A 26,579-nucleotide genomic window follows, 5' to 3' on the forward strand; every position below is an offset into this window, starting at 1 on the left:
AAAAAAAAAACCCAGCATGTTCATTTCCTCACAAGGTGGTTCTGAGGATTTATTGAATTTACTGGTTAAGCGTCAGGTTAAGCTCCTTTAACAAAGAGCCAAGATAATGGTGGCTTAAATAAGATAGAAGCTTTATTCTAAGTATGTGTAGCCCAGAGCTGATAAGATGGCGCCTTGGGTTTTCAGGATCCAGGCTCCTTTTCTTTTGTTCCCTTGCCATCTTGGTAGTGTCACCATATCCATGTGGTCTGAGATGGCTTATTATCACATCAGCACTTAAGCTCACAGGAAAAGAGAGAAAGAGCAAATGCTGGGCGTACCCATTCCCTTTAAGAGCATATCACGGAAATTGCACACGTCATGTTTGCTCACAGACTGTTGGCCACACCTAGCTGCAAGGAAGGCTGGGAAATGTTATCTTAATTCTGAGAAGCCAGTTCCCTAGCCTAATGTTGTTAGTCTTGAAGAAGGAGAGGGCAGGTACTCAGATGCAAGAATATAAGTAGCAGTCTCTGTCCCTGCATGGATAGAAAGCATTTTGTAAACTCCAGGGTATTTCCCAGATACGTTTCTAGGTATAGTTGGCTACAATAACTTTGACAGTTGTTATTCTGATCTTGATTGTTATTTTGCTGACATGGCTAAAATGCTTGATTCTTCACTCAGTAAAACCATCATTAAGCATTTCCTTGGTTTCCAGTATATTTTCACGTCTCCTTCCTAAAACCTAAGAATTGTTGTAGTATTTAGGTGCTCCAGGTATTATTAGTTAAATGAATATGTGACTGACAAGTATTATAGATACTTTGAAACATCAAAAATTAAATTCCTGAAGCCTGCCCCACCCCACGACCCCCACCCCACCCCCACCACCACCACCTGCACCTCTCCTGTACCTACAGCCTTTTTCATCTCAGTTGATGGCAACTCCATTTTCCTAGCAGTTCTGACCACTACTTTGGAGTCATCTGTACCTCCTCTTTTTCTTTAAAACCCAATTTCCATTTCATCAGCAAAGCCTCTTGACTCTGTCTTCAAAAACATGTCCAGAACTTGACCCAATTTTTACCACCTCCATGACTGCCACCATGGCCCATGCCACCATCCTCTTTCATGTGATTATTGCTAAAAGCCTCTTACCGGGCCCTCTCTGCTTGTGTTTTCTTGCCTATCAGAGAAGAGGAGGCTGTAGTTGTGAATACACTGAATAGTAAATGTTAAAATCATAGTCTTTGTAAAGAGTTTATAATCAGTTTGGAGCTAAGATGTATATGCATTGAAGAAGGTGAAAGTGTAAAATACTACCCTGTTGATATACAAGGAACTGAGAGATACTTCATGATAGGAAGGATAGGATTGGAATTGGAGGTAGTTTTTGGATCCCATGACTGGCTTCTATGCATATGCTTCCATTTTGATAACAAGGCAAAATTCTTAACATTTAGGTTCCTTATTTTTTCTATTTATAGCATGTTAATAATAATTCCTGCTACGGTTACTTCCTTAGCAATTATGCGACTGGTAGTCTTCTTCCTTAAGGTAAATTTTTCTTAGTTTGCTATGTTATTTGAGTCTAGCAGAAGATTAGAAACCCTTTAAAGCCGGTTCATTCTAGGTTGTCTGAGATTACAGTTATTTCATTGAGTTAGTTTTTTTTTCTTTTTTTTCTTTTTCCCTCCCTTTGAAAGCCTTTGCAAATTTTGGAGTACTTCAGTCTACCATGTGCTTTACCAGAATATGATTTTAAGCCTCATGAAGCATTATACATTAAAGCTGCTGCCTTCAGTAATGGGTCCTGTAGACAGCTGCCAGTCATTAACTGATTGGATGCAAATGATGATGGGTAAAGCCTGTCATAGTGACTGTGCTGCTAATTTATGGTTTAAATCTGGATAGTGGAGAAATGATAGCTGATTTGGACTATGTAAACCACAAGTCCTGTCTCATTATGTGGTTGATAATGTCAGGAAAATACTAGACATAGTTGATTACTGTAGTTTGCTGATTTCACAATGACTCTTTGCATTTTTGTGCTTAGGAAAGAGGAAATTTTCTCTGATGACTGCTTTAATGAACAAGCCACATAATATTTGAAAGTGTTTGTATGTGGGTGTGTGTTTAAAACAACGTATTTTGTAAACCATGTTGATTAGTATCTGCTTGAGGAAAAAAAAAGCATTTTTTAATTCATTAAAAGTGGTTAAATGTATGATCACCCTTCTTGGCCTCTGGCTTTCTCTAAACTCCCACATCTTTGGCTCAATTGAGGACCATTGATCTCTGCTACTGTGGCTTTCAAAGCACTGCACCATTGTCATTCTCTTTTTCTCATTTTCAACAGCTTTCTCTTCTACAGGTTTGCCTCCTTCCTAAATTGATTCATTCTTCAAGGTTCTGTCCAAAGATTGCCTTTATTTTCCTTTCTGTATAGATTCTAGAACACTTCCTTGTAGATAGTAGAGGAGGTCAATAAATGTGTCCTTGAGTTTCTAAGTTATTTTCCCTGTGACCTCATATCTACATGGAACTTCTCCACCTGGATGATTTGCCAGTATCTCAAACTCCTCACCATCTTCCCTAAAACTGACTACTTGCCAGCTTCCTCATTAGTTAAGGTCATAAGCACAGACTAAAAGGTATTTAAAGTTTTTAAAGTTATAGATTAAAAAATCATTTCTTTAGAATACTTGGTTTCTTAACTGTCAATTTTCTTTATAGAACATAGAAGTATGATTTTTAATTAAACAGGGTTAATCCAAGGAAAACTTGTTAAAAAACTAAAGTTTATATTAATGCCTCTTTCTAGTGTAGATATGTGAAATAATATAAAAGATGTATATTTAATGATGCACATATTTGAAACTCTAAAGGTAATTAATTACCCAGAATTCTATACTTATTCCCTCCTTATGCAAATGACAAATACGGCCCATTTCGATATAGAAAAGCAGAAAAAGTAGTTGCTGCAGCCATGCAAAGTCGGACAATTTTTCTTTCTTCCTGGACTTGCGTAAAACTGATAGTTATATTTCAACCTCATAGTTTCAGATTTCAAGAAACAAGTATGTTGAAGGAGTCACATTTTATGGAGGAAGCAACTCATAATTTAAGTGGAATCTATACCTTCAACTCATGTGAAACTTGACTAATTCGTTGTAGATTTAATGGTCTGAGTTTTTGTTTACCTCTAGTTGAGTGTCTTCAACTGTAGTGAAGTGCTAGCATTTAAGAGCTAGCATTGAAATTGTACAGTATATTTTATTGTTTCTTAGATAACTTATTGTGTTACTTCTGAAGGTGACATAGTTTCAAAAGAGATTCACATTTTTATTAAAAAAATAGAATTGAGCACTAAAGTCAGGAAGGGTGACCAGTGTAGCATTTTACTAAGATGGCTGGCCTGAGTTAAAAAGCTGTAAAATACAGAATTTTTTTTTCTAAAACTGGCTGGCCTGAGTTAAAAAGCTGTAAAATACAGATTTTCTTTTTTAACAGAGAGATGTGGCAGAAAAGAGCTAGCTAAAAGCACCAGTAATGGCTGATTGGGAGAAAAGTCCTACAGAGTTGAATCAGGCTTCCATAGGGTAGAGAGAAATTCTTCATTGCTTCATCTCAGTTCATCTCTTCTGATTAGAAAAATAAAATGTAAAATAATGGGGCTGATGAGAATGAAAATGTCTCATTAGCTCAACTAGACTCAGGTATTTTAAAAAAAATGTTAAACTGTTAAATAAAGACTCTTACTTTTAAACATTGGAGTTTTGAAGAAATTAAATATGGTTGCTTTTTGGTTGGGATAGAATAGTCCCAGAAGTTCAAAAGCATCAGGTTTCCCTGACTCTAAGAATGGAGTGGCATATAAATCTTTTCTTTTGTTTCAGCTCTAATGACTGCAACTACAGTTGAAGCAGGTGTCTTACTACTTACCCTGTCTTTAAAAATTATCCGTAACAAAACTTTTAGGATCTTTATGGGCTTTTGAAAACCCTCAAACCTAAAATTAGCATTGCCTTAGCTTGAAATTTATATTTACCAGTAGTTATGTTTCAAATGAATTCAAACTAGCATATGATTAAAACAAGTCTGAAGTTAAATTATTCTGATTTACATATTAGTTTTTGTTTGATTCTTAAAATGCTTAATATTTTGCTTAATACTTTTTTTGCTTTTCTTTTATTAAATATATAACAAATATATCATGAGAAATGTATATATATATATACATATATATATGTGTATATATATATATATATACACACACACATACATCATAGTTGTACCATTTAAAGAATACTACTGAAACAAATAACCATTTCTCAGCTTAGGAAAAAATTTTACCAGTGTCTTTAAAGACCTTCCCCCATACCTCTCCTTATTTCACTTTTGTTTCTCTTAAGGACTTTGTTTTTATTATTTTATGCTAGAGTGTCTGCTACAGTGTTAAACAGAAACGGTGACTGCAGATTGTTTTTGGTCTTATTCTTGTTTAAAAACGAATGGTTTTTTTTTAATATTAAAAAAACTAAAATTGTTAATGTGATTTCATTATGTGCATTTTACAGGTTTTTCGTAGATGCTTTTGCCTGTGGAATTTTCTTCTTGTTTCTAGTTCAAGATTGTTTTTCGGAATTAATATTGATAATGATCCAGAGTTTCCCCCATTCAGTCTGTTAATTTGATGACATATTAATAGATCTCCTAATAAGCCTACTTTGCATTCCTGGAGTAAACCCAGGAATTGCTTATAATGTATTATCATTTCTGTATTTTTCTAAATTTGTTTTGCACCCATGTTCCTGAGTGAGATGGGCAGTTCTGATCTTCTGGTGTCATATTCTGGTTTCAAAATCAGTTGACCTTTCAGAATCAGTTTGGGAGTATACCTCTTTTGTGTTTCCTGAAGGATTTTATATAAAATGAGGTTACCTTTTTCTTCTCTAATTGGTAGAGTTTACCTGCAAACCTGGCTGCGCTTAATTTTTTCTATCGATATAATTTCTTTCATGATTTTGGAAACATTAAGACTTACTTTTGGATCAATTTTGGTATTTTTTTTCCCCTGGATTTTGTTCAATTTAACCAGCTTCAGATTTATTTGCACAAAGCTATACATAATGTTCTCCCAGCAAAATGTACTTTAAAACATACTTGAGATGCTTTGAGCAACAGATGTAGTTTTGCCCCAAACTTTGTGAAGATGAATTTACATATACGGAATCACAGGGAATTTTTTATTCCTTTTTTTTTTTTTCCTGTTTGTCCAGATATTTTTGACAGTTACATCTGCCTTCTCCTTCTTTGAATCTTTTTTTTTTTTTTTTTTTTTTTTTTTTTTTGGCAGGGGGGTTGTTTGATCACTTCTAGTCATCTTTTCAGGCCGTTTCCTTTCAGGGGGCTTGAGTTTCTGTGGTTTCTGCAATCTGAACTTCTGCTTCAAGCTGATTAAAGCCCAAGGCTTCGTTCATCATAGTGTCACATATGCAGAGTGAATGCCCTCTTCAGAGGGTGTTTACCCTTCTAGATTCCTGCTTTCAAGCAGTTTCCAGACCTAGGGATTCCCCTTAATTTCCAACCGATGAATACATTCCATTAACAAATACTTTTATTTTTGGATCTAACACTTTGATGTGTTCCTGTCCATGGAGGGGATGTCTGGACATTGCACTCCACCATAGTACCAGAAAAGGGAGGTTAAGAAGTACCTTCAGATCTGGCACCTGTTAAGAAATGACTAGGGCACCTGGGTGGCTCAGTCAGTTAAGCATCTGCCTTGGGCTCAGGTCATGATCCCAGGGCCCTGGGATCAAGCCCCATGTTGGGCTCTCTGCTCAGCCGGGAGTCAGCTTCTCCCTCTCCCTCACCCAGGCTTCTCTCTCTCTCTCTCTCTCTCTCTCTCAAATAAGTAAATAAAATCTTAAGAATATAAAGACATAGCTAGTATCTTTGAAATTTTAAATTCTCTTTTAACGAAAGAGATCCAAGCTGCTAGCGTAAGCTAAAAAGTGTATTAGAGCGCTATCTTACACAAAATGAAATTAAAGGTGTTTGACTCTTACGAAACGTGGAAAGGTAAAAATATGTTTGTTTCCTCCTCTAATAGGGAGTTACAGATAATGTCGCAGATAGAGCAGATTTTCAAGAAGACAAATAGATATTTTTTAGTTTATCCTTATTACGTGTATACCTATTACTAGTGATCATGGATTTAAAAGAAAATTTCTGTTAAGTCTCAAGGGATTATGAAAAAAATCTGAGATGTTCCAAGTGATATAATTTTTGAAAAAGGTTTTGCTGTAGACGACTTTATATATCACTCAATTGGGAAGGTAGTTAAAACAGTGCAAACCCTATTTCCACATACAGGTATTAAATTAGAATTCTCATCTTTTTTGCTTTGCATTTTGGTATTAAATTTGTCTGTAATTTTAAAATATGTATATTACCAGCCAGGGGGATCTAGCAGGAATATACATGTTATGTGCTTACTACAAATTAAATAAGGATAAAACATATTAAAAGTTTTTATTTAAAAAATGATAATATTGTTTTCCAAGTAAGAAACCATAATCCGATTTGATTAAATTGTAGAGAGAAATTAAAAAAAAAAAAAAAACCTTCTGGAGGGCAGAGCTATATTAGAGGCTTTATTGTGTCTTGCATTTAGGATTCTAATTCCCAGTAATACTAGCTGTCACTCTGAACGTTCATTCAGTCATCTTAAACAGCTTAATTCAATTCTTTTATGTAAAGCACCATGGGATATTATGTTAAAATATCAACATTAATATCTTTTTTGGGAGGAGTATAGATATTTTAATTAGGAAAACTTTCTAGGGATTTTAAGTTTGGAAGGAAGGAACTGGATGAAATATTCAATACACCAGCTGAGAGTTACATTTTGACAAAAACAGATTACTGAGGTATCAATGCACTTTTTTCTGTGAGTGTAGTTCTCCTGGATGGGAGAGGAAACTCACTGTTTTATAATGTTTGGGGCTCTGCATATTGCAACTGGGAGTTTCTATAATAAGGAAATGTAATAAGTCATTTTTTTCTTTCGTCTCTTCTCTTGGGAAAAGGGGGTAAATTTCTCAAATTATTTATCATGAGACTACCAGCAAAGAGCAGAAGATCTCTGGTATTTTAATATATTATCTGTTTTTACTTTATCACTTGGCTTACTCTCTGAGTTTTACAAATAAGCTTTGGTGGACGCCTGGGTGGCTCCGTGGTTGAGCGTCTGCCTTTGGCTCAGGTCATGATCCCAGAGTCCTGGGATCAAGTCCCACGTCGGGCTCCCTACATGGAGCCTGCTTCTCCCTCTGCCTGTGTGTGTGTGTGTGTGTGTGTGTGTGTGTGTGTGTGTGTATGTCTTTCATGAATAAATAAAATCTTTAAAAAACAAACAAATAAGCTTTGGTGGTTTGCAAAATTGGTATACAGTACCTCATTTATGTACTTAACTCCATTTTTGAATTAACTGAGTACTTTCCAAGAATGGCTTCAAGTCATGTTGAACCTAGTGGTTAAGATTGAATAGTACTGTCCGTATTTGTGTGAGTGTTGAAAACAATTTTAAAGTAGAAATGAGTTTCTGGGCTAATGTAATGAAAGCATGAACATACAGCTAATGATATTGTACAAATCTTTGTACTCTGCATTTTTCTTATCTTTAGTCACAGTGATATATTTGGGACTACTTTTGCCCTTGAAATTCTATTACTTGGAAGCAATGGTACAGGATTCTAAAATCGCTTTTGCTGTTACGCATTGGGACAATGATTTTGAGATACTTTTTGAGGACAGGTAGTATGATCACTAAAGTCCTTCTTGTGCCATGCCTCCTTGCTCTGTGGTATGATTCTAGAAGCAAGAGGTTATGTGGTCTTTGCTCAGAGGCCTACCATGCTTTGGTTGTGGCTACTGGTTCTCATTCCCAAAATGAACCTAGAGTAGATATGTACTTTTGAGGTTTTAAGTTAAAGTGTTGGGCTTAGAGAAGTGTATCCTAACCTCAATCCTGATTATTTGATAGGAAAATATAGCTTCTCTATGGGTTTTAAACAACCTACATGGAACTAGTCCAAATGTCATCATTATTTAGGACGCATGGACGAAATACACAGATTCATGTCTCTAAAACCACATAATCTAATCATAACTTTTGGTTGGTAATGTTCATTGATCACTAATGCGTGTCCAATGGATGTGTTTGTTGCAAAAGATCCTGTAATGGCCTCTGAGAATTCCCTGTTGTGACCCCATCTAGTTACGATTAGAGCTTCAGGAGAATAAGCCAGCCCTTCTCTTTCTTGTGCTGCTCAATTGATGTGATAAGGTCATTTTAGTGCATTGACCCTTCTGATTCTTCCTATTTATTTTACCCATCTGGGTAGTAGCTTCCTTTCACTGTTTGGAAGTAGAACTTTCTGAATTGTATATTTTAATTATGTTAAAAGAGAAACAGCATTCTTTGTTTCAATATCGTGTTTTTCAAGTGATGTAAAAATGCCTCAAGTATTTGCTGTGTAGCCTTTTCTAAGAATCCTTATCTCATGACCTGTAACAGGAAAAAAAAGGCAAAGACAATTAACCTCCCTCTTTTTCTGTTGTTAATAGCTTAAAGTACAGGAGAAAATACTTCCAAATGGTAGTTGCCCAAATTTGTGCATATATCGAAGATAATTAATATTTATTTTTAGAAATTTCGTATAGTTATTCAGTAGATAATTGTTCTTTTTTTCTCATTAGCATGTATACATCTTTTTTACTCACATACTTTATTCTTAAAACTTGATTAGTTTTTCAATCCCTTTTATCTAGTATTAACACTGCTTTTGCTGTGTTTAACTCTAGCTGCTGAGTTGATAAAAGTGACTGTCAAAAACTAACATACAGAGGCTAATGTAGAGTGTCCCGATATACTTTTTTTTTTCCGATACACTATTTTTGAGATGTACTATATTTTTATTTTAGAGGCAGTTTTTTTTTTTTAATAAAATGTGAAGTTCAGGATTTTCATTATTTTTCTTACCTTAAAACTGGCTTTAGGAGTATTTAATACTGCTTTGAGTTTGTTTTTATTGGCCTGGATTTACTTGGTAATGAAATTCTCAATGGGCCTCCCAGAGATACTGAATACAGGGGATGTACTGTGACAGTATGTATCTAGTTGGTCATGCTTCTAATGGATGATAATGAAATATCATTCCTTTTCCATTATAATGTACTTTCCAGGATATATATCTGTTATTTAATCTTCTCAGTTATGCTGGAGTTTAACTTGGGCAAACATCATTCCACCTGCTTCACAGATGAGAAATTAAGGGAGAAGCAGAATGTGCAAGGAGAAACAGCACAGTAAAGACTGCAGACTTTGCAGTAAGAGGTAGGCGTGGGCACTGATCTTAACCCAGGCCATTAATAGCCGTTTTCATTATCCTTATTTATAGTCTTGTCACAACCCTTCTGTGCCTCAAGATGCTGGTCTGTATAGTGAGGGTGCAATACCACTGTGTGGCACAGAGTTTGTGTAGCACACCTTGCCCAGGGTTTGGCCCACGTCTCATGTTTGCTACATTACTGCCTTTACTGTTGCTGATAAGAGATCAAAGAGACAGGTAATTTACTTCAGTGTATCCAGAGCTAATTGGTACTAAAACTGAGGTTTTGGATATTTTATTTTACATTTCCACATCAAAATTGCTTTCAGTGTGGGGTGCCTGGGTGGCTCAGTTGTTGGGTAAGCATCTAACTCTTGATCTCAGCTCAGCTCTTGATCTCTCAGGGTTGTGAGTTCAAGTGCTGGGTTGGGCTCTACGCCAAGCTGTGTGTAGTAGGTTACTTTCACTGCTGGGAAGTGGAACTTTTGGAACTGTATATTTATCTGTGTTAAATGAGAAGCAGCATTCTTTGTTTCGATTATCATATAAAAGTTCCTTTTAGTGACACATAGTAGGAAACTAACTTGGGGCCATGTGAGGGCAGAGACTCTTCCCACTGATGACGGGATTCACTGTGAGATAGATTATGAGATTGAATTATAAGAGAACAACGGGGATTAAAAAATAATAAAAAGATTCTCTGTTTCCCAGCCCTGGAGTTGTTTAGAACTCCTACTATACTTGTATAAAAACTCTTGGCCTTTCTAAGCATTTTTCATCTTTCAGAGCGGGGCCACATTCAGATGATAACCAGTCATGATAGAAGCAAGGGATTCTTTGGGACATTTATGTTTCTGATGTAAAGTCAGAAGCAACTCAGCCACTTGTTGGATTTTATCACCAGTCTGAAGGTGCCCATTGAACAACTTAATGGTCTCAGTCTGACTTTGTGAGAGATTAGCCAGATAATGAGGAATTTCTAAATAGCCCCCACTGAATTGGTATGTCCATAAATAGGGTCACTCTATGCGGTATGCCACTCACATGTTCACTAGGTGTCTTATTGTCCACTTTTAACAGTGTGATAGGCAGAAAAGGGTCTGTTTGTGGGATTTGAGGAGAAGCACAGGTGCTTCCAAATTGTTTCCCCTTGGCCAGTCATTACATTTGTAAATGCAGTTGTATTTACTGTCCTATTATGTATTACGTGGGTTAATCTGAAATTTTGCAGACAGCATATTGCAATTAGAAAAGGAGATATGGAGCAGATTTTTTTGTTTTGTTTAAATGGAGAATCCATGGGAAAGATTCCAACCACAGATGAGAGGTTAATGAATGAAGGCAGGTTCAGGGGAGACCCAACACCACAGATCATGAGCAGTACTGGTAGCAGACTCTGGACTATGGATGTGGTGGTGGCTCATTGTCAAAGTCAGGAATATAGTAGAGATTACAGATGCTGAAATGCTGAAGAAGAACCCCAAATGTGTTAAAACAGCAACAGAACACCTGCACTGAATTGCGTATGTGGATATTGCAGTGTGCACGTAGATATTATAGTGAGTGACAGTGTTTCCAAGACAATCTTACCATACAAGTGTTACCTTGTCGTTTTCAGTACTTAATTTCCTTAATAAGAAAATAAATTTAGTTTCAAGTCCATCTGGACTAACCAAAGATACAGAACCAAGAGAAGTAATTGCATATTATAAAATTGCTCTAATTAGAATTACATATAAGTATATAATATATGTATTCTGGTATCACATGAATCATAATCTTTATGTCTACTTATTTCACTTGACATTTTAACTAGACCCTTTCTTTTCTTTTACCCACTTAACAGTATGTTCTTTTTTTGGTAATAATCCAAGATTTCATTACTTTAGGAAAAATAAATTCTTACGGTTTATAAGGGCTTTTATATCCCTGGAGTCATATGAAGTGACTATCAAATAATTAGCAAAAAGCCCAGGCTACAAACGTTGACCCCCTTACAAGCTTTACTAACAGAAGGAGTGTAAAAAAGAACAACATTCATTTGTCTTAAGTTCCAGGAAGTTAGCGGCTCTTTTTTTCTTCTCCTTCCGCTTTTTTCTTTTTTTTTTTCTCTCTCCATTAAAATGAGAAAGTGTAACATAATCAACCTTTATGATTTAACAATGATAACTAAGTTATATCTTTGATAAGACCATTTTCAGGAACACATCTACAGTCCAGGTGATGCCAAAGGCCTTGGAAAGAGGCACACACTGCTTTTGGTTTCTGTGGGTTGGTTTCTATGGGTCACTTCTCCGAGGGGCACAGTTTCCTCAACTAGTGTCAGCTGCGTGATGATCTCCTGTGTTATGTGGATTAAAAGAATTCACATGTACACAAAGTTTAGCCTAAAATAGGCCTAGAGTTGGGCTCCCCGCATGGAGCCTGCTTCTCCCTCTGCTTGTGTCTCTGCCTCTCTCTCCTCTTGTGCTTCTCATGAATAAATAAATAAAATCTTAAAAAAAAAAAAAAGGCCTAGAATCCGAATTAGACATAATTCTTAACAAACACATTAGACATGCATGTGTTTCTTTTCTTTGATGAGATTTCAGTTCTGAATCCTTGTTTGGTGGTAGCATTCTGATTAAAACAAGTGACTCATGTTTGAAGGAAACAAAATTCAGGATTTATCACCTTTTTAGTGCAGTTAGATGTTTCAGGATTGCCAGACCCTTACATAGAACTCAAGATGGTGATATAAGTAAAGGCCTGCATGAAAATTCTAAGGCAAAAATAAAAAACTGAGGGCAGAAGCCAAAAGTGAGAGAGTCCTTCCTGATGTGGTGTCTGCATTCAGTGCACCAGTGCAATGGAAATGCTGGTGTGATCACCCTCAGGCAGGATCGCTTAGGTAGACCTGAAGGGTAAGGGGCTTCAATTTTTTATTTTATTATTTTTATTTTATTTATTTTATTTTTTATTTTAATTAATTTATTTATTTTAAGGGGCTTCAATTTAAATAGTAATATTGAGAGTCCTTCAACTTTGCTAATTTTTGGAAGAGCATCTTCTTCCAAAATCATAAGAAAATTACTTTAACTTTAATAGTAGGTAAATATACATGTCTTCAAACTTTTAGTCTAAAGTGAAAATAGCCTTGAAAAAAAAAATTGCTCAAATCGCCCTGCATTGATTTTGTGAAATACAGGAAGAGGAAGGGAATTGCAATAGGATAAGTTTGAAGTTAGTCTGTGAACTTAGCCATGCTATGTATTTGAATGAGGGCTTTGAAAAAAAGTTGGAGGTATTGCTGTAGGATCATTTAACATTTCTAGAGGGAGCTTCCATTTGATTTTCTCTTTAGAACAACTTTAGCAAGATGGGAATATTTAATTGTTCTTCTGCCTTTCAAAGAACATAAAATAAACTGGCAGATTGTGGACTCAGTACAAGAGGAGCTTTCGTTGTGAATTAAGGTCAAGTTTCTTCGTAAGTGGATACCTTTTAGATGCAGTTGAATATCAGTATGAAGGGCCCTTGAGATACAAGAGTTATTCCTACTACTTCACTTCCTGATATTTGAGCAGAAAAAAAATTTGTTTTCTTTTTGGAAATAAAATAACTTCATAGATCAGATTTTTCAAAGCTTATTCAGTAAGACGTAGCAGTAACTGCTCTCCCTTCATGTGATCATCATACATGCTTTGTCTTAGGAAATAAATCATGTACTTGTTAAACAATGCTTTGCAAAATCTCTCTTCCATGTAAGACATCTTCAGGGCACTTACAAGATCTTGATAAATGTGTTGAAGTCCCCTGCATCTCTGAGCAACCACCTTTTGCTTATACAGAGTATGTTCTATTTCCAATGAGTTAACTGGAAAATGTGACATTTAAAATTACATTCCCAAAGAAATGTAAAACACATAATATATTGTTTGGCATTACTTTTTCTGTGGTGGGGAAAATACAGTATGAAATCTGGGTACAGGTTAGCGTTATTTTGTTGTTTCTAGAGGTTTTTGGTTTTGTTTTGCCCCTAGCAGTTCTGAGGGGATGACTCATTTGAATAATTTATTTTGTTTTCATATTATGCTCTGGTCCCTCCATTAAATACATAAAAATATTGGGTGTTATTATAATATGCTAGCCTACTTTGTATTCAAACTCAGTTTTGAGAGGGTGAGTTAGCTTTACCTGATGCCTGGAAACAATCTGGACCTTCCTTGTGGGTACCTTTTTGCTACTTGGGGAGTTAACTTCTGTTTTTGTCATCAATGAAATGGGTATAGTCATATAACTCAAAGGTTTTTTATTAGGCTAAGTTCTGGACACTGTCAAGCGTAGTATAGTAAGCTTTAAATAAGTGAAGGCACTATTGCTATTTTTATTATTATAAAAAAGTATCTTTTTTAAAAAAATTCCTTCTGTACCACTTTTCTCTCTCCACTCTTTCCTCTGCCATGGCTCCTGCTGCTGGAAGGTGAGGACATGAAATGGGATAGCAGTGCCCTCAAATGAGAGCAGCTTCTTAAAATACAAATTTTGTAAAACAACAAGAATAAAATGAATACTCTGAATATTTTCAGACGCTACAGGGAAGGACTTTTAAAAACTACATCGAGATCTTAGAATAAACTAATTGCATTTTTTTTGAACTTTAGATCAGAGCTTTATTATATTTATTTTCAGAGTTTAAAGTGTGAATTGGATTCATGTGCTCACACTGTCTATTAAACTATGGACTTTAAAAACATTGATTTTTTTTAGTTTTCATCATCACTTCTTGGATGAATTTCAGAGATTTTATTCTAGTAAAACTGTACTTTAGAAAAAGTACATTTATGAAATGAATGCATCGCTAAAATGTATAGGCCTAAAAATGTAAAAAAGAAAAAAAGTAACATTAAATATTAATGAAAATATAAGATCTTTGTTCTATTGCTTCAAAGTGTAATTACCAAGTGAAAATTTGAAGATAATCCCAAACATCTGTTTCTGATTGTCTTAGTACGAGAAAAAGTTTAGGGACTCTTAAAACCCTTTATTCCTTAAGTGGGATATAGGGTAACCCCACTCTATTTTAAAAGAATGTGGGATGTGACCTTAATTTTTCTTCTCTCTCCTTTCCTTTCCTCCCCTCCCTTCCATTTCCCTTGTGTTGCCTCCCTCCCCAAACCCAGTTGCAGACAGTTAGATTAATTATATTCCTACATTCATGGCCAGGATGATCCCTGAAGCTTTCCTCTCTTTTATTCATGTGTTTATTCTTTTATCTCTATTCTTACCCTTTTATTTCTACTCTTAATTTCATTTCCCCTTTCTTTGCACCATAGACAACTGCTCTAATGTACTTGGTTTGCATCCTTAGATTTATAATTTATCTTTGTAAAATGTGTAGTGATATTTTGAATGGAAATTAATTCATAATATTTGTAGTCAGTGTGGTGACACAAAATGCCTCTAATATTGTGAGTTTTTCTAAAGGTATCTAAGGTCCATTTATGTTACATTGTTTACAGGGGATTTGTGGAGCCTCACTTCTGCATAGTAATCCATAAAATGTTATGTCCTACATGGTACTTTCATGATGGACATGTTGATCGCTTCCCACTATCAGCCAACCCTAAGAGGCTTGCATTAAATACCTTTTTACATGTTCCCTTAGGTGAAAATTTCTCTAGGAGTGAGATTGCTGGTTAGGGCTTATCTGGGGCTTAGTGACTCTTGTTGATTGGACTGAGTTCTCTCAGATGGCACAACAGGATGGGTCCCAGGCTGACAGGGCCACTAAGAGTACACAGGGCCGGGATCCCTGGGTGGCGCAGCGGTTTGGCGCCTGCCTTTGGCCCAGGGCGTGATCCTGGAATCCTGGGATCGAATCCCACACCGGGCTCTCAGTGCATGGAGCCTGCTTCTCCCTCTGCCTGTGTCTCTGCCTCTCTCTCTCTCTCTCTCTGTGACTATCATAAATAAATAAAAAATTAAAAAAAAAAAAAAAAAAAAAGAGTACACAGGGCCTTCCCCCACAACCCCACCAGTACTTGGCATTATCCCGTTTTCTAAATATTGCCAATCTCAAATCTCATTGTCATAACTTGTGTTTCTCTGGGTTACTAAAGAATTTGAATATTTGTTAGAATGCTTTAACTTATTTATTTTGTTTTCATTTTTGTTCATATCCTTTGCCCATCCCCCCCCATTGGATTTCTTATCTTTTTCTGGTTGCTGTGTTAGTTTTTTCTTCTAAGTATAGTCCCTTATTTACATGTTTGAAGTATCTTCTCGTAGTGTATTAATGCATGTTTAGCCTTGTCCATATTATCCCTCAATAACTAGAAGTCTTTAATTTTAAGATACTCAAATTCATTATTTTTTTAAACCGCTTGACTTATACTTGGAAGTCTTTTTAAGAAGTGTCTTTTCCTCCCACAGAGATATTTTCCTACATACTTTTGTTAGCTTTACCTTTTCACATTTAATTTTTAAAACTATCTGGAACTTAATCTTTTGTATATGGTAAATATGGTATAAAAATCAAGTTTTATATTTCACTTGTATTATGCTTAGAAAAAAATTTTGAGTTTATTAATAATGTGAAAATATTGATTGAAATTACATAGAATTTATAGATTAATTTTGGAGAATTGGCATCTTTATCATGTTGAATTATCCCACCCATGAGTCTTGGGATATTTCTCCATATTTCCAAGTTTTGGTTTGGATACTTTCAATTAGACTAGCTAGATTTAAAAATTGATCTGGTATAAAAAAGTTGGTTGATGTGATCAAATTTAAGTAATAGAAGAAAAACCCCATAGCCACACTGATTAATTCTATAGGATAAATATATAGATGTGAAATTAGCCATTTTAAGATGTACTTTCTGTAATTCACTTTAATGTTTTTCTCTAAACCACATGTATGGTTGCTAAATCTTAAATCATTTTTTAATTCAGTATTTTTTTTTTTTGCTTTTTTGTTTTCTCATTGAAATATGATAAATGAATAGTTTTTTTAAAGATTTTATTTATTTATTCATAGAGACAGAGAGAGAGAGAGAGGCAGAGACGCAGGCAGAGGGAGAAGCAGGCATCATACACAGAGCCTGACGTGGGACTCGGTCCAGGGTCTCCAGGATCACGCCCTGGGCTGCAGGCGGCGCTAAACCGCTGCGCCACCGGGTCTGCCCAATGAATAGTTTTTTGAACAAGAATTACTATTTAGTTGACTGCCAGTGGCATTTTTAAATTTTAGATCATTATTTTGTAGGGTAGTTTAATATTTTTAGAATTGATCTTTATGTTAGCATTGAGTTTTTGTAGAATGGGTGCAAGAATCAATCACATTTAAATTTGAAAGTCAGGAAATAGTAACAGCAGTTTTCATACAAAACAAAAATAAAATTAAAAAATGTATGCAACAATTTTAGTCTAAGTTTTGACAGCTCTTAAAAAAAAAAACCCAAGATATATTTTGGTAAATGCAATACTGTATTTTTATCAACAATTATGAGAAAAAAGGGATTTTGATGCCTTAAACTTATGATTAAGAAAAATAATGATTCAGGGTGACACTTGAATGCTCACTGCTAATGTGAGATGAATTTTTGAGCTGATAAAGGTGGCCCCTAAGTGACCTGCATACTTTGCTGGATCCTGGGAGTCGCCATCTGCCCCAGTTCCCCTTTAACACAGAGTAGACTGGTATGAAGGTAATAAAGAAGCGTGGGGAAAAAGAACAAGGCAGGGGGAATTTTGAAAATGAATTGTTTCCATATTTCAATATGATGAAATCCTCACTGTCAATGCCTTTCAGCCAAAGACATTCAGGAACACACTGATAGAAAAGAATTTGGCTTAATTACTACTTTCCTTGAGGGAACACGACACTATGGGGATTCTGAGATTGTGTATCATAGAATTTGAACTTTGGGTGATTTGGGAAAGAGTCTGAGGAAGCAGAGTTTTTCTCTAGATTGGATGCTGGAACAGTTCTATGACTGGATAAAGGAGTCATTCATTCAGCAAGAGAGAAGGATGTTTGGTATGTTGTGGGTTGTACAGTGGCCTTTTTCTTTTTTGTATTTGGCAAAATCATGAAGTAATCTTGCTTTGTCTCACTTATCATGGATTCAAAGTAACCTTGTCCCAAGTTGGTAGTCTGTAAGAAAGTGGATGTACAGTAGAAAAAAAATAGCTTGATGGTGAGTTTCTGATGAGTTCAGAGCATCAAAGGTCTACCCTTCTTCCTCTTCCCACCACTTCCTCCTTCCTTCCTCTTTCATCCGTAAGTAGGTAAAATTGTTTTTAAAATACATGCTTAATTTGGGAATGTTCTTCGCTTGTTAGTCACCCAGGGCAATGACCAAATCATAAGGATGTAAGAGTCTTTTCATTGGACCAAAGATAAGACACTTAGTATCATATTGTGGCTTTGCCTCAGATAACCTTGCCAGTGATTTTTAATTCTGAGTTGTATTCTCACTTTGAAATAACCATCTCCTCTGCTTCCTGTTCCAGAGGAGCCTTAGATCCTTTGCTTTTACTATTCCCCTTACCTAGCATTACCAGTCTTTGCAAGGCTGGCTTCTTATCTTTTAGTCCTTAGACATCACATCCATTTCTCTGTTTCTAAAATATTCCTATAAAAATTAGCCACATTCACTCCACCTTGCTTTTTTGTTAATGCTTACCATTAGCACTTAACTATTATCTCAAGTTTTTTTTTTTTTAATTTTTTAATTTTTTATTTTTTATTTTTTATTTTTTATTATCTCAAGTTAACTCATTTATTCTATTGTGTGGTTCCATTCCAACCCCACTCCACTTTACTTCCCACTTCAAACATAAGCTGTGCCTATATGAGAACTTGTATATAAGTACAAGGCCTAAGTGCCTGGCCCCTAATGAACTTGCCAGCACCAGTAGATGCTTAGCCAGTATTAGTTTAATAATTGGAAGTGTATATGAGCGAATAAATGAACAACTCAGTAAGCATATATTCTAAATATGACTATATTGTGTTGACTATTAAAAAGAGAAACACTTGTTATGTCATTATTTAACTGACATATAAGTACCTGAAGAAAATGTCAACCTGTTTTCCCTGGAAATATGACTTAAAATATTCAGAGCAGTTCGTGGCTGTTATGTTTTTCTGAGCATCTGTGTTTTAAGACTATGGGTTAGATGAAATAATATTTAATGTAAGTATAATTTCATTTAGTAATGCCACAATCAAAGCAGAACTTTTGGAGAGGTGAAGTGGGTTGAAAACAACTGGCTATTAGAAGTTTCCATAGCGCCCTACTTTATTAATTTGATAATGTTGGTGACAGGGAAGGAGGGCTGAATGGATATAAAACACATGTGATAAAGAAGATACATGTGATATTATGCCTATTAAGTTTGAAGATAATTATAATTTACTATATGCTTTCCCTGCTACTTTGTATTTTCTATTATGAAATTTGGTATTTGAATTTTTAAACTAATTTGACAATATTTTAAAACTAAATTGTATCTTTCAATTCAGGGATTCAGTTTTTCATTATATTTGATATTCTATAAGTGATGCTTGACATTATAAAATGCAAAAGCATCAATCACAATAATATTGATGATAATAGCAAATATTTGTTGAGTGTTTGCCACATGGCAGTCACCATCTTAACACCTTACACATATATTAACTCATTTAATCCTCATCACAAAACCCACGAAATACTAATTATTTTTCCTATTTTACAGATGAGTAAATTAAGGCACAGTGTTAAATTAGCAGGGCACACAGGCAACTTTGGTGTTGAAAGATTATATACATTTTTATGCATTAAAAATTGATACCTCCCCCAGCCCCTTTCATTCTTCAGATACAATCAGTAATTACTCAAGTAAAAATGTCTTGATGCACATAAACTTCCTTCTCATCCACCTCTTCTATCTGGTAAGGACTCTGGTTTCAGGACTCGATAACACATCTCCTTGTGGTTAGGAAGGAAGACAGCAGAAATATCCAAGTTTGAGGACTAGGTTGGCTTGAGAGCCATGCTATACAGAGAGTTGCTGATGGTGTATCTGGTCTTTTGAATGTTGAGAAATCATGATTATTTGGGGTGAAAAATAAAGAGCATACAGAAATTACAGATATTATTTAAACATTATATATGGCAGTGCCTGGGTGGCTCAGTCAGTTAAATGTCTGAACAGCTCAGATCATGATCTCGGGGTCCTGTGATCGAGCCTTCTTCCATCAGGCTCTGTGCTCAGCAAGGAGTCTGTTTCTCCTTCTGCTTCTCCCTCTCCCACTGCCCCTTCCCCCCTGCTTGTGCACACACACACATTCTCTGTTTCAAAGAAATAAATAAAATCTTAAAAAAAAATGTATAAAAATACGAACAGAGTGGTTTTCCTACAAATAGATTTATTAGCAGGGAAGATATAAAAGAACGTTATATCTGAATAAACCATATATATTTAACTATTTGAAGAAGTACAATGTTTTACCACTATGATGTTTTTTTTACCTCTAAGGCTCTTTGTTGCTTTGAACTTAGTTATCTTGCTTTTTATCCTGATCTTCTATGTCATCTATCAGTTTTATCATATTTGAATGAAATCTTTGCTTACTTTAAGATGATTTCTTACAGTTTCTGGTTCAGTAAGGACACCATAATTTCAGGCCACAAAGACCTCTACTGAAATTTGAAAGAGCACGAAGTCTTTGTAGGTGATCTTAAGATAACATTGTTCTTGGCCTTATGATGAACTGCATACGTGTATCAGCTTTGAGACATAATAATTACTTTAATTTTTTTAAGACTTTGATTGTATTTAATCTCCTGGCTTGATGAAATGTTGGAGCAAAAAGGAAATAAATTTTCCATCTTAGAAATGTTTTATGAAGTTTTTCTCTCCCTGTGGTACTTCCTGATGGCCTGATATTATGTCATGTATAATTGGATTGACGCTCAGCCTGAATACTTCTTTCTCTTCTTGGCAGCATGGGGTAACCTTGGAAATGTTCTGAAGAGTCAGAGCAAGATTTCTGAAGCTGAAAGAGCCTATAGAAATGCTTTGTACTACCGTAGCAACATGGCTGACATGCTTTATAATTTGTGAGTATGCATTACTTTCTCTGGTTTGGTTCATCTTTGAAACCTGTGGTGAAAGACTATTGATTTAACTGCTGGAAATGGAAATGATGATAGCTGTTTTTCTGAAATAGTCTTTTCATTAATCACACCCGTGAGACTAGTAGGTGAATGGTATCTGTGATTTCTTTGTTTGGGGGCTTTGGCATGAATATCCGTGTATATTGATGTAGTATGGTTGAGTTTTTGATGTACTGTGCCCTATAACCTAAAAATTGGTTTGAATGCTTTTAGTTTTTTTTTTTAAGTACCGTTAATACTTAATTGGAATTAGAAAATAAGATTGCTATGTATAATACTTCATGTAATTAATATTTTCATTAATAATAGATCTTATCCTCTGTGAAAGAACTGTTTGTGTCGAAGTGTATATAGAACGTGTACTAAATCTGGGAAGTTATCAAATACGATAATGTGGTTTCACCATCACCTCCCACCTCTCCCCTCCCCGAAAGGTACTGGTAATTAAGTTAGGGGAATGGGATAATTTAGGCTATTTGTGTGTGTCAGATTAGAAAAATCCCTACAGGAAAAATTGGCTGTTGTTTGATTGGAGAGCCCTAGGGAGTACAGTAAGGTATTAATGAGTATTGCAAAACCCAGATCTCTCCTTTGTCTCTTATATTTACGACGCTTTTTTGTTTGCAAGTAATAGAAACTTGGTCTAACTTTGCTTAAACACAAAAGAGAATTTATTAACTCCTATAATTGAAAATTCCTGGGGTTGACTAAATGTAGGCACGATTAGATGCAGGTGCTTTATATTTCAGAAATTTGTCTACATTTTGCGTCTGTGATTTCCTTTGGGTTCCCTCCATTCTCTGTGGGATTTTGTCTATATCAATTGGAAAGATGACTCCTATAACTTTATGTGTATAATATACCGACCCTTCAGTCTCAGAAGGAGTTGCATTGGTGTCTCAATCCCAGGAAAGGTCTCTGAATGGCCCTTCTGGGGTCACGTGCCCTCTCGAGTGAACCATGGGATAGAAGGGGCAGTAAGACACCTCCTTTGGCAGGGCCTCCAAAGTTGGACTGGTTTGGAGGGGAAACAAGTCCCTGGAGGAAGGGACCAGGCATAGTAAGAAGTCTATTGCCTAAGTTTTAATGGATGTTATATTGATAGTGTCAAACTAGTTTGGCAACTTAATTTGTACTACATGTTTATGTTCTGGTTGCATCTAAATCTTTTGTAGGCTAAATCTAAAAGAGCAGATAGAAATAAAATTTAAAAATGAATAAAAATTTTAAAAATGTAGATTTTAAAGGAAAGCAGACAGGATGAGCTCACTTTAACTTCCTATTCCTACATTTACCTTGTATTCAGATCGTAGACTTTAACACCAGGATCTCCATCTCCTGGGCTATGGTCTAAATTAAATCAGCATGAGTTTCATGTTGATCTGCATAGTGTTTAATTTTCTCTTTTTTACTAGGAATGCTTTCAGCAGGGGGGAAAACACCCTCTCCAGTTTGAATAATCCCTGAGTCTCACTTTCTGCTGTTTTATGCTTCACCATGTGTATTACCATTTTCCCTGAAATAATTTTTTTCCATCCTTTTTTTTTTTTACTCGAATATTTAGATACTCCTACAAAGGCTTTCCCTATGTCCTCTTCATCTAAGTAATGCATTATTATATATTACTGATTAATAGTATTTTCATTTCAAAAAAAATTAAAAAATTAAAAAATAGTATTTTTATTTCATGAAAAAAGGACATTATCAATTTGATAAATTTGAACAGATGTTCTTTTTTTTTTTTATCTGAAAGTAGCATCGTCAAAGGGACCCCTTGTCTTCCAATATGGGATGCCAGTTTTCTTCTGGTGCCCATTCAACTCACACTTCTTTACTAAGCTTATTTTTCTCTCTCTTACCAATAGCCAGTGGTTTAAGGTTACCAACCTCCTGGTGATATCTGGCATGGGTTGAAAGAAAAGGAAATGTGTCTATCTAGGCTTACTCTTTGCTGAGAAGAGAAATTTATTCAATTAGACAAATACACTTTACGTGTAACTTAAAACCTGTATCTTATGACTTCCTCTGTGGTCATATGTTTGAATTATTATGGCATGGATACATGGATAGACCTCCCCAAACCTGAATAAAAAAATCTTTGCTGGAGAAGTGGTTATTAACAAGATGACTTCTTTTTTTTTTTTTTTTAAGATTTTATTTATTTATTCATGAGAGACATAGAGAGAGGCAGAGACCTAGGCAGAGGGAGAAGCAGGCTCCCTGTGAGGAGCCTGATGTGAGACTTGATCCCTGGACCCTGGGAAGGCAGACACTCAACCACTGAGCCACCCAGTGTTTTTTCTTAGTTATAAATGAGATGTAGTGTAAAAGCCATAAATAGTTCTAAATATTTTTACTAATTTAGCAGGGTTTTTTATTTTTTTATTTTTATTTTTGGTTTTTTTTTTTGCAGGTTTTTTTAAACTACACTTAATTATTAGCTCAAATGGAGAGGTTTAGATCTCATAAGAAATGTTACCATTGATTTTAAAATATTGGATTATAAAGCCCAGGTGGTTGATAGAATTCTGATACTAAGTAATTATATTTCAAAATAGGTGAATTCTTCATTGGTTTTTAATCAATTATTAATAAAATATACCACAAAGACAGATATTTTGCATCCCATAATATTTATAAATGTGTCTGATATCACATGTCCCCATGAGCAAACTTATATTTTTTGTTTTGTTTTCCTATTTATTTACAGAGTTAGCATAGAAGCCAAGTTTATTCTTGGACCATTTAGAGACTATCTGACAAAAAGGTTTCTTTTAAGATATATATGTTATTTTCACTATAGTGAAAATAGTATTACCGAAAAAAAATTTCACGTTATTAGGAGTTTTTACTAGAAAAATAATCTATAGATAGATGCACATTATTATGTAGCTTCAAAACAATGATTAGTAAAGTGAGGTCCACCACCATTGGCCAGACACAGGATGATTCGAAGAGGTCAGAAATAATCTTTAAAGTAATCCCTATGATTTTATTTTTCTGTTTATAATTTTAAAATATAATTAGGCATCTAAATGTTCTAGGTGAGGAGAGAAGAAAAAATGATTTGGAAAAATATTAGGTAAGCAATAATACAGTTGATATGTGGTTATATTAGAAGTTTAGAGAACATTATGAGATTTTAAAACTTTTAGAACATTTTTCTGCAGAATTAGTATCAAGTTATATCTGAGAGGTGCCTGCATACAGTTATATTTCCTATTTATAAAATGTTGGAATAATTTTAATTTTTTTCTCTGGTAGCAATTACTTGAATTACTTCTATATGCCAAGCACTCTTAGTTCTTCACATATGTTATGACAGCTTGTCTTCAAATAAGACCTACAAAATGAGGAAAATGAAACTCAGGTAATTTGTGTTGGATCACACAAATAAAAGAGTAGCCAATATTTGAACATAAAATGTTCTGACTCTATATCTATGCAATAATTGTATTTCTTCTCAAGTTAGCAGAAATAAACCAAGAGTGTAGGGGGAGAAAAATCAGTATATATCTTTTAAATCCAGAAAAAAAAATAATTCAATCTACCTTTACATTGAGAAATAAAGTACTTGAAATTATATCTAATAGAGAGTATCAGTTGTTCGTTGTTCTTTTTTATGACAGTTGCTAAGTTTACTGAACGTTTGCTATAGAATTTTGTTAGAAGGATCCTGAGTTTACACAACTGAACTAAGTTCGAAAAGAAAGTGCTATGGAATTGTTTTAAATTGTCTAAATCTGTGAGTGATAAGGTTTTGATCGCTTCAGTCCATGCTTACAGATAACAATCATGTAATGTGAAATTTGAAGCCGTACTTAATTCTACTTTGTAAAAAAAATTGAGCTAATATTGAAATATAGCACACTGATTTCGGGTGGACATGATTCAGTGTGTATATGCATTTTGAAAAGATCACCACAAATCTAGTTATCTGTCACTACTACAATTTTTTTCTTGTGATGAGAGCCTTTACTTAGCAAATTTCTATTTGCAACTTTCAAGAGGGCAACGCATCGTTATTAATTGTAGTGTCCACTCTGTACACTGCATCCTCTTGACATACATATTTTATAACCACAAGTTTGTACCTTTTGACCCCCTTCACCCATTTCATTATCCTCCCATTCTACTCGGAAAAGCAATAGATATAGTGCATTTATTGAATAGCCCTATTTTCAGCCTTTTATTCATAACGCCATATTTATTAAAATCCAGTACTTCACACAAGTAATTTTAAGACCAGTTTAACAGATCTGTGGTATGATGTTGGTTTCTTTTTTCATGTATAATAAATTTCAGTGACAAAGTAGATAGGCCATTGCTTGATGATTCATACTGTCAAATTTTATAAATATATAGTCGACTTTCAACCTTTTAACTGCACTACTCACTACATCTGAAGTATAATTGATTTCTAGCCTCTAAAATACTCATTGTTCTTTCATTGTTGTTATAGATTTGTCCTAGCAGTCTGTTTCAAATGATATTTAAACAAGTAATTCAATAGAGCATTGAATATTTCATTAGATATTAGATTTCAGAGTGCTGATAATAAATTAATGTGGTTTAATCAATTCTTGATTATCTTACATAAACAGAGGGGATCATTTCTGTGGATAATAGAGATTTTGCCACTGTAAGTTGTCAATTTTGTTCTGTGTTGTCAGAACCTAAGTAATCATCTAATATGAGAAGCTAGGAAAGGAGCATTAAAATAATTTAAGGAGGTAAAAAGAAAATGTTAATGAAATCGAATATAGAGAAACAGTGGGAAGTAATGATTAAGTATATAAGAGAATGTTCTTTGAAAGATCAACAATTTCTGGGGCACCTGAGGCTCAGTCAGTTAAGGGTCTGCCTTTGGCTCAGGTCATGGTCTCAGGGTCCTGTGATTGAGCCCCATGGTGGGCTCCCTGCTTAGCAGGGAGTCTGCTTCTCCCTCTCTCTCTGCCCCTCCCTTGCTCATGTGCTCTCTTTTTCTCTCTCAAATAAATTTTAAAAATCTTTAAAAAAAAATAAACAATTTCTAGGGTAAGGGTAATATAAGACAAACTAGAAAATCTCAAGTATTTAACATAGAGAACGAGACAGTAGCCACAGCCAGATGATGGAAGCTTAAAATAAAACATTGGCTATACATCTGAAAATCTTTATGATATGAATGCCTTTCTGAGAAAATGTAAGTGATCAACATTAACTCAAGAAGAAGTAGGCAATTTGAATCAAAACCTTGGAAAAAATTTGAAAACCTATATTAAAGAATTTTCTCCACAAGGAAACAAGTTAAGGCTTTTGCCAAGTGAGTCCTATTAAGTCGTCAATCAAATGATTTTTCTTGTCTCAGTTACACTTCTCATTTATCTTTGTGAAGCTAGATAAACTGATGGCAACAAGTCTGACTGTATTTGACACCAAAAAAAAAAAAAAAAAGGAGAATAATGACAATAATAACAACAACATCAAAAACTAAAAACCTCTCAGAAAACAAAAAACAAAAGTAGATACCAAAAGCAAACAAACAACAAAATAACAGAAATGCCAGTTATACTTGTGAATATAAATGTATACATATCCTAAAATTAATGTAGTTGGTGTAGCAGTATATTAAAGATTAAAACATCTCTATCAGGTGGAATTTATTCTAAGATTTATAGGGAGTATTCAGTACTACAATTCAATTATTGTACTGTTTCAATTTAAAAAAGTCAGAAAAGAATGATCATCTCTAGAAATGCCAAGAAGGCTGTTGATCAACATCTGCTTCATAAATAACAAATAAACTTATAAATAGATAAGACTTATAATAAACTAGGAATAAATACATAACTTCTGTAATGTAAAGCATACCCATCCAAAGTTAATAGCAATACCATATTTAATATTGAAGCATAGTGGTCATTTCCAGTCACATTCATTTTCATGAGGTCGTGGCAATTTCTTATTGGTCATCGTATCTCTTCATATGTAAACAGTTCTTACTGTATTTGTTGATTTTATAATTGAGTTATGAAATCTATATCGGAGCAGAGAAGACC

The 26,579-nt window shown here is 34.7% G+C and overlaps 1 protein-coding gene and 1 non-coding gene across 5 annotated transcripts in view; both read left to right on the top strand.

The window, feature by feature from the left end:
* TMTC2 (transmembrane O-mannosyltransferase targeting cadherins 2) overlaps window positions 1-26,579 on the top strand; it is a 395,252-nt gene that overhangs the window by 193,362 nt on the left and 175,311 nt on the right. For all 4 annotated transcript variants that reach the window (XM_072772934.1, XM_072772933.1, XM_072772936.1 and 1 more), the window contains one exon: window positions 20,367-20,481. In XM_072772934.1, the coding sequence (XP_072629035.1) occupies window positions 20,367-20,481 (115 nt within the window). The remainder of the gene's footprint in view (window positions 1-20,366; window positions 20,482-26,579) is intronic.
* LOC140603275 (U12 minor spliceosomal RNA) lies at window positions 16,894-17,041 on the top strand. The gene has a single exon (XR_012006285.1). It is a non-coding gene; the product is annotated as a U12 minor spliceosomal RNA (small nuclear RNA).

Source organism: Canis lupus, chromosome 13 (assembly GCF_048164855.1).
Source record: "Canis lupus baileyi chromosome 13, mCanLup2.hap1, whole genome shotgun sequence".
NCBI lineage: Eukaryota > Metazoa > Chordata > Mammalia > Carnivora > Canidae > Canis > Canis lupus.